The 9017-nt window shown below is 54.9% G+C and overlaps 1 protein-coding gene across 1 annotated transcript; it reads right to left on the bottom strand.

The window, feature by feature from the left end:
• Window positions 1-1362: 1362 nt before the first annotated feature.
• Window positions 1363-8443, bottom strand: LOC139835439 (uncharacterized). Its single transcript, XM_071825294.1, has 2 exons — window positions 7344-8443; window positions 1363-1654 (listed from the first exon to the last, which is right to left on the bottom strand). The coding sequence occupies exons 1-2, from the start codon at window positions 8441-8443 to the stop codon at window positions 1591-1593; spliced, it is 1164 nt and encodes a 387-aa protein (XP_071681395.1). The 3' UTR covers window positions 1363-1590.
• Window positions 8444-9017: the final 574 nt, after the last annotated feature.

The following is a 9017-nucleotide window of genomic DNA, read 5'->3' as shown; positions in this document are numbered from 1 at the left end:
ACAATTCCCCAATCTTGCGTGGAAACAGCAAGATCCGCACCTCCAATCCCGCTGATGCATCCAAGAGAAGGCGACTAACCACCGACGCCTGCTAGAGATGGGCGAGATAACCAAAGCGGCTCCGCACCTGCAGCGACCTGCAAGGTGTCCTGACGGAAATGTTGGGATTCGCCCACGGATCGATCGTGCCCTCCTTTTCTGGTTATTTCTCAATCTCAACTCTGCTTTCTTGTGTTACAGCTCAGACACGACCTGCTCGTGTATAAATACACGGCCGGCCAACCGACCAACGTCCTAGACCTATTCCAACAAGGACACTACTTGAACGCCACACACGGCAACACATCGACTAGAACTCAGCTAGCTCCTACCAAACTAGGACACGCTGTCCTAAACCATACGTATACGACCCATACTACTACCACGTAAGAATCCTACTCAAACTAAGCTACGAATGAACTCAGGAAATAACTGAGTTGAGGAAACTAAGACATACCATCTCGTCATTGGTAGGTTTAGATTAATTTCCAACAATCTCTCCTAATCTAAACTTCTCATCTCCTCGTACTCTTTCTGTTCATGACTCCTTGCAGATTCGCGGCTTGTCGACTCAACTCCAACGCATGATCCGGACTACCAGCCCACACGGTCGCTCTACGCGTGCAACGTGCAAGACTGGACGCACCATCAATCTTCACGTCGTTACTAATTTAACTGGTCACTGTCCCACTAAACGCCAAGCTTGATCTCCTCGCCGAGACACGCAGATGGCCACCTCGCCACCTTGTCTTCGCTCACGTCGATCCTTGCTCCCGGGCAACTCCTCGAACGTGACGCGCTTCAACTGCAACAGATCCTCACAGAGACGAGCACTTGGACACAACGACGACTCACACAGACGATGACGACGACCGCACGTATAGACGTGCACACACTTGACTCCTTGATTCATCGGATTCCTACGAACACCACCTTGACGAAAAACCCGCGGATGTCGATCTTGACAAGACTCCCGGTACCACACCTCGGCACCACCTCTCCCATCAACGATCATCCACCTCCACCGCCTCGCCAACGACAACACCCTGCCGCCCCTTCCGTGTCGCTCCACTGAGCAACGATCGCCCGCCGCCACGCTGACGACAGCTTGCTCGCCGTCTCCACCCGGCCGCTCCGCAGAGCGACGGTCGCCCGCCCCGTGGCTTCAAATCTTGAACCTCGCTCTCGCTCTGATACCAATTGTTGGGATTCGCCCACGGATCGATCACATCAAACTAGACGAACACGCACGCGAAAAAGCTCGTGGCCAGGGGCACGTATCGTGCCCTCCTTTTTCTATTTATTTCTTTTTAGATAAAAGGCATCTAGTGCCCGACTTTAAATTAATAAAGCCCTCGAGGTTTGAAACATAGTATGGTTACAATGCTGCGGCATACAGCTTAGCCGAAGGAACAAGCTAACAACATAGCAAGCAAACGAAATAGGGGCGATCCAGCCAAAGTCATGGCGCCACGTCAAGAGGAGTCGCGTGCGCCTGCGCCATCGGAGATCCTTGCTGGTCACTTGCCACCACGTCCGCGTGCAAAAGTCTTAATTGCCTTGCCATCTCCAACAGGTTTGCTCTGTCTTGGGGCTTTGCGAGAGGCGTCCACAGCTGCAAGAACACGACAGTTTTATAAAGAAGGTTAGCAGGTTTAGAAATCACCCTAGATTCAAAAACGTGCTTGTTGCGAACTTGCCAAAGCGCCCAGCTTTGCGCCGCAAAAAGGGTCCAAATAAGACGGCGCGGACGGCCCGAAAAACTGGAGACGATGGCAAAAAACTGGGCAAAAGAGGTAGGGGACCAGCGACATTCGAGGAGCTGCCTTGCCACACTCCACATAAATCTAGCGAGCGAACAGGTGAAGAAAATATGATTTGCGTCTTCTGGCGCATCACAGAGGGCACATCTCCCAGTTGCCGGGCCAAACCTGGAGGCCACCAACTGGCTAGATGGGAGGCGATCAAGTATCAACTGCCAGGTGAAGATGCGAATCTTAAGAGGGAGTTTGGCTGCCCACACATCCCTAGCATGCGCAACAGAAGCTCCCTCGGACAGTTTCTTGTACATGGATGACACGGAGTAGCAGCCCGAGGGATCAAGGATCCAGGTGATGGTGTCAGATCCCGGAGCAAGCCTGGTTTCCTGAAGTTTGGGGAGCAAACTGGCCCATTCCTCTCTGGCCTGAGGACCAAAGGCTCGACGGAAGCGAAGTCCCGAAGAGGCAAGGTGCAGAGGCAACAGAGATTTGCTGGTTGTCACAGATACTAAAGAGAATGGGGTAGAGGTCCTTAAGCGGTCGCTGCCCGAACCAACGATCCAGCCAAAACATGGTTCGGGTCCCATCCCTTACCAAGTGCTTGGTTCCCAATCTGAAAAAATGCTTGATTTTATGAAGGCTTTTCCAGAATGGCGAGCCCCCTGCTCCCGAACCGGAGAAGATATCCGAAGCAGTCGCGTACTTGGCTCTAACAATCTGAGCCCATAAGGCGTTGTCTCCTTGGAACAATTTCCACACCCATTTGAGCAGAAGGGCAATATTCATCTTTCTGGTGTTAAGCAGGCCTAAACCCCCTGCTTCCTTAGGTCTACAAATCGCCGGCCAATTAACCAGATGGTATTTGCGTTTCGGCCCCGCGCCTTCCCAAAAGAAACGGGAGCGATGCGAGTCAAAATTTGCATGCACTCCATCCTGAAGCAAAAAGAGTCCCATAGCGAACATAGGAAGGCTGCTAAGACAAGAATTGGAGAGAATCAGTCGTCCTCCCGAGGAGAGGAATCTTCCCAACCAAGATTCAATCCGAGACCCAAGTCTTTGCACCAGGAACATCCATTGATCCATGGTAAGCTTGCGGTCTGAAATGGGGAGGCCAAGGTACACAAAAGGGAAGTTCCCAAGCTTGCAATTGAGCATATCAGCTACCCTGTGCTGATCTTCAAGGGGTTGTCCCATGACAATGACTTCACTTTTGTGATAATTGATTTTGAGGCCGGACATTTCTTCGAAGCACATGAGGATAAACTTCAGGTTAATGACTTGTCTCTCTTCGAACTGACAGAGGATCAGAGTATCGTCAGCGTATTGCAAATGAGACACCCCTCCGGGTATAAGATGTGGCACCACCCCAGCGATGTGACCAGCTTCACAAGCTTTGGAGAGCATAACGGACAGAGCCTCCGCCATGAAGTTAAAAAGCAAAGGGGAGAGGGGGTCCCCTTGACGCAAACCCCTCTTGTTGCGGAAAAAGGGGCCAGCCTCTCCGTTGATGGAAATAGCAGTCTGGCCACCAGAAACCAGCTGCATAATGCGATGGACCGCACCGCTATCAAAGCCCTTAGCACGCAAAACCTCAGACAAGAAATCCCAATTAACTCGATCGTAAGCCTTTTCAAAGTCCAGCTTCAGCAAAATGCCCCCTAGCTTTTTGCTCTTCATCTCATGAATGATTTCCTGAAGAGCCAGCGCTCCATCGAGGATAAATCTGCCCTTGATAAAGGCGGTCTGATTCTGGCTGATTATGCGGTGAGCAATTGGATCTAGCTTTGTAGCAAAAGCCTTGGAGACAATCTTAAAGATGACGTTAATGAGAGCGATTGGTCTGAATTGAGTGATTTTATCAGCCCCGGGTACTTTGGGAATTAACGATATGACCCCAAAGTTTAGACGAGCGACATCGATCCGTCCCAGGATGAAGTCGTTAAGGATATGGAGGACCCCGTGTTTAACCAAAGGCCAGCAACGCTGGAAGAAAGCAACTGGGAAGCCGTCTGGGCCTGGAGCCGTATCCGTTTTCATGTCTTTGACAACGGCTTCCAACTCCTCCTCGGAAAAAGTTAGAGCTAAGTGCAAATTCTCCGCAGCGTTAACTCGCGATGGAGCATCCCACGCATCCGGAGCAATACTGCAGAGGCGCGGCTGTTCTGATCCCAAAAGCTCTCTGTAAAACGCGTAGACGTGCTCTTGAATCAGTCTCTTGTCTGAGATAGGACCAGACTCGGTTGTGAGAGAGGAGATGAGACACTTCCTTCTGCGTCCATTGGCTACGGCATGAAAGTATGCCGTATTTGCATCCCCTTGCAAAGCCCACCGAACTCTCCCACGTTGTCTCCAGTACTCTTCCTCCTGTTTGTAGATGTTGACTAGCTGGTCCTCTAAATGGTATCTGAGGGCCCAACCCTCTTCCTCAAGACCGGTCAAGTCAGCCTCCTCCTCGAGTTGTTTGATCTGCCCCAGCAGCTGTAGCTTAAGGGTACGCTGTTCTTTCCCAATGTTTTTACTCCAGCCCCGGAGGTACTGGCGCAGGCTGCCACTCATGCCCTGCCACCAGTCCACTATGTCTCTACCTCCTGTATGTAAACCCAGGCGCTCCCAAGCCTGGGATAGGAGATGATGGAAGCCTTCCATTTCAAACCAGCCGGTTTCAAAGAAGAAACGGTTACTTTTGATGGGAATATCCTCACCAGTGTCCAAAATAAGGGGGGTATGATCAGAGCCTAGGCTAGTTTCTGCGACAACCGAGCAGAGAGGGAATCTGGGTTCAAGCGAGGGCGAGATAAACACTCTGTCCAGGACACTTCTCACCGGATTCAGCTGCTTGTTAGTCCAGGTGAACCTCGACCCAGTGCGAGGAATCTCCCTAACCTCCCAGTCGCTGATAGCTTCATTAAACATGTTAAGTCTAGCCCAGTTAATTCTGTCGTTGTTCTTGTCTTGTTGGCTACGAATGAGGTTAAAGTCCCCACCCATAATAAGAGGATCGTTCAGCCCATTGATCTTATTGGTGACCTCCGAAAGAAACTCCCTGGAGTATGCGTGGTCCGTAGGCCCGTAGATTCCCATGATCTCGAGCTTAATCTTGCCCACACGCCACAGAACTGTGGCACTAAGGAAGAATTGCCCCATGTCAATCCTTCCAATCTCAAAGCAGCTGTCCCTAAAGCCCATAAGCATGCCGCCCGATCGGCCGGAAGCCGGGAGCCAGCACCAGAAGAATTTTTCCCCAACTTCAAGGGTGCGTAGCTCCTGGTCCGTGAAGTCCTGCTTAACCGTCTCTTGTAAGCAAACAACATCAATGTGGTGCGCGCGGAGGTAATCCTTCAAGAGGGTTCGGCGCCCCCGACAGCCGAACCCCCGGATGTTCCAGAACAGGCAACGCATTAAGACACCAGTCCGTTAGCCCGTGCTTGGCGGGTTCGTGGTCTCGCTGTCTGGACAACCACCTTTTTGGCTCCTCTTTTGCTTTTCCTTGTCGGTGGCCTTTGAGCAGCGCCTGTACCAGACCCTACCGGTACAGGGGACGGCTCCTCTTGTGCGGACAGGTTATTGGACAACTTCACAGCCTCCGCTGCCTCTTTTTCTTTAGCAAGTTTTGCCTCTGCAATGCTGCGAGCCTGTGCCAGTTCGGCCTGAGCTAGCTCTTTTGCACGTATGAGAGAAAGCACCTCTAAGGAAGAACCAGCGGCCGAAGGAAAAACGACACAACTGTCTTTGGCAACAGACAGCAAAAGGTCGGAAGAAGTATCTTGTAAAACAGCGAACGAAGAGAGCGGTTTGTTACCTGGATCCTTGGCCGCTGTCGCCCGCATCGCGCGCTCCAGCACTGGTCCTTCAGTAAGGCCTTGACCGCGGGCACTCTTGCGGGAGGCGTCCACCGGCGAAGCCCGGCTCCGAGGAGCGCGTGCCACTGGCGCGGCCAACTCAGGGATGACCTGACCCCCCTGAAGCTGGTCACCCACCATCTTCGAGGTCGGAGCGTTGTCGTCCGAGAATTCCAGGTGCGTAGCCACCTCAGACAGGACAGGATTGTGGACTTTGGACGGGCGATCATTGTTACTCTTGCTTCTCCTCTCCTTCTCCCTCAGCGACTCAGCCTCCTCTGCTGCCCTGATCGGGCTTTGCCAGCCCACTTCCTTCTTCTCCTCCTCAGAGAGAGAAACTGCCTTGAACGGGGTCACATAGTTTTGGCCTGAGGTTGCCCCGCCCCCTGGTGTGCAAAGCTCAGAGACGGATACAGAGATCAGGGGCTCGCTGTCCACAATCGATTCCTCCTCAGGATTGGAAGATGGGAGAGAGGCCGATGCCACAATCTGTGCCACCAAGGGAAAGATATCACCGTCCTTGGTGAGATTCGAGCCATACTGGGAGAAAACCGTCTTAGGCAGCGTGGTCAGAGGGAGTTCCTTCTCCGTGCACGGAGAGGTAGTGGTGAGAGGGACCGATTTGCGGCTGGCCCCAGCTGCCTTGCCTTGGTTCTTAGACAGCGGGTTCTGTTTTGGCGCCGTGTTCTGTGGGTCCTTACTGGCATGGCGACCGCGGCGGCCGTCCCAACGGTCACCATTAGAGTCCGCGGCGTCGTCCTCTTCTTCATCATCAGAAGGCTTATGGTGGGGCGGTGGCGATGGGAGACCAGAGGCAGCCGGAGCATCTTCCCTGATCACCCGAACCCGAAATCCTTGCATGTTTACGAAGAGCGTGATGGAGTCCGGGAGTTGGACTGGTGCCCGGCAGCCAACAGTCATGCGGACGGGGCCATCCTCAATGGCCAGAGAAGCATCATCCACCGAAAGGGGTCTGCCCAGTTCCCTGGCTCCCACCAGGAGACGGTCGCTGTGACGGAAGGGTGGTGGAACGCCGAGGAGCTTGATCTTGACTTCCACCAGCTGCTCCGCAGCCGTTGGGTCCGCCGTGTTAGACATGACCAGCGCATGACATTGGCTCGTTGGTAATTTGATGCCACCCCCGCGGATCGCCATCCTCAGGCTTTCTTTGGAAGGAAAGACAAGGGAGAAGTCTGTCTCTGAAACTTTGTGAACTTGCCAATCCCAGTCTTCTTCAACAAGGTCCTTAAACTCTGCATCAACTTGCTCTGCCGTGAGATCCCCTGTCTCGATGCAGACCAGCGCAGAGTTCGCCTTGGGCTTCTGAAGCTCTTCCTCAGCAACTTCCAGGCAAAAGAAGCCCTTTCCCTCTCCAGCGAAACCAGCCCAGAACGGTTCTTGTAGCTTGGAGAAAATAGAACACATAGCAGATAGGTGGCCTTCTTTCTTGCAGTTGACACAAAAGGGGTTGGCAGTGCAGTCCGCCTGCATGTGTCCAGCTTGCCCACACTTGTAGCAAATGATCCGAGTGACATCGCCCCCCGACGATTCACCCGCGACCGAGTCCGACAGGCCGGTAGGTGGCTGATCCGCCCCTTGCAGGGATCTTGGTGGCCGATTACGACGAGGGCCCGCCCCCTTGTTAGAATCGCGTCCCCGCTGGTTCAGAGGAGGAGGCGGGGGTAGCTGCTGGTCACGGGCGTACCTCGATTCTTCCCTGGAGCGCTGAGAGTTGTCATCCCACTCACGCTGCTGCCTGCGCTGCACCTCCTGCTCCCGATCCAGGCGCTGACGGAGCTCTTGGTCCCGGCGGCGCGCCTCGCCGCCCGAAATCGCCTCGTAGGGCCGCTTGCCGGAGTTCCCACCGCGCCAGTTACGGTCCATCAGCACGCGGGAGAGGACGACGCCTGAGGTTGGATCGGTTTGTGAGTGGAGGATCTTGGCTCGTCGGTGGAAGCGAGCAATGTCTTGTCTTGAGGCTGGGAACCCTAATGATGGATCTAGGGTTCCACTCTTCAGCCAAAGCCACTTAAGTACCGGCGGCGCAGGGGCAGGATCGGAAATGCGGAGCCCTAGATCCGGAGCATCGATCTGGCCCGTTATATTTTGCCCCTGGGGTACGTGGCGCAAATCCAACCGTTCCCCCGTGGAGACCGTTGGCGGCCCAAGGCCAGTTGGCCCAACAGAGGGTGGCCCAACAGAAACTGCACGGCCCAGGCCCGGAAGTGGGGCCGCGGAGGGAGCCAGCAACCCTAGCTTAGCCCGCTCCTCCCCGCCCGGCGGCGGCGGCGCTCCGGCCGCCGCGACCCAGATCGGAACCGTGCCGACGAACAGGAGCGGGGCCGTCGCCGCCGATCCAGACGAAGGGCTCCGCCCGCTTCCTCCCACCGGAAGCGCGGGGAAATCCGCTGAGGAGAGCAAGAACGCCGTCTCCGCAGAGGGAGCCAAAGGAGGCGACTGGATCTGGATCTGTGGCGTCTTCCCCGACGCCGGGAGGTCCTCCGACGAAGATCCGGCCGAGAACGACAGCTGATGGTCGAAGAAGTCACCGAGCGAGGTTACCCCAGGCCCCTCCGGCCTGGTTGCCTCACCGTCGCAATCGGAGGCGGAGACGCCCTCGTCTCCACAGGGAGCGGCCTGCCGCCCGGAGATGAGCGCGCGAGCCTCTGCACCTCGATCCCCCCGGATCCGGCGCGCAGAGCTGCGGTGGGCGGCACGACGGCGAGTGGGCGGGGAGCTCCCTGCTCCCCGCGCGGCGTCGCGCGAGTCACTGGTTCGCCAGGGGCGGCGCGCGGTCAGGCACATCCCCTCCCGTCATCTGGGCATCATTTGGGAACGAAACCAAAAACAAAACTGGAGCTGGTGGTGGCACACATCTAAGGGAAGCAACGGCGCGTGCTCTCGTTGCCGGAGTCGCCGGCGGCGTTCGTCGGAAGTCGAGGCCGTGACAGCGACGGCGCACGGCTGAAAAACAGCAACTTCACGGTACAAACTTGCGGTCAAGATGGCGTCGCCGGCGGTGAGGTTCGTCGGAAGCAGGGGCCGTGGTGACTAAACTGTGCCCTTCTATTTATTTCTCAATCTCAACTCTGCTTTCTTGTGTTACAACTCACACACGACCTACTCGTGTATAAATACACGGCCGGCCAACCGACCAACGTCCTAGACCTATTCCTACAAGGACACTACTTGAACGCCACACACGGCAACACATCGACTAGAACTCAGCTAGCTCCTACCAAACTAGGACACGCCGTCCTAAACCATATGTATACGACCCATACTACTACCACGTAAGAATCCTACTCAAACTAAGCTACGAATGAACTCAGGAAACAACTGAGTTGAGGAAACTAACTAAGACATACCATCTCTTCAT

The sequence above is a fragment of the Lolium perenne genome, chromosome 2 (genome assembly GCF_019359855.2).
Source record: "Lolium perenne isolate Kyuss_39 chromosome 2, Kyuss_2.0, whole genome shotgun sequence".
Lineage (NCBI taxonomy): Eukaryota > Viridiplantae > Streptophyta > Magnoliopsida > Poales > Poaceae > Lolium > Lolium perenne.
Note: the sequence above shows the minus strand (reverse complement) of the source record. Positions and strands in the feature narration are given on the sequence as shown.

Coding starts and splice junctions, on each gene's coding strand:
- LOC139835439 (XM_071825294.1), bottom strand. CDS start 8,443: ATGTGCCTGACCGCGCGCCGCCCCTGGCGAACCAGTGACTCGCGCGAC. Junction 1,655..7,343: donor CGCTCCAGGGAAGAATCGAG/GTACGCCCGTGA, acceptor GTGTTCTTGCAG/CTGTGGACGCCTCTCGCAAA.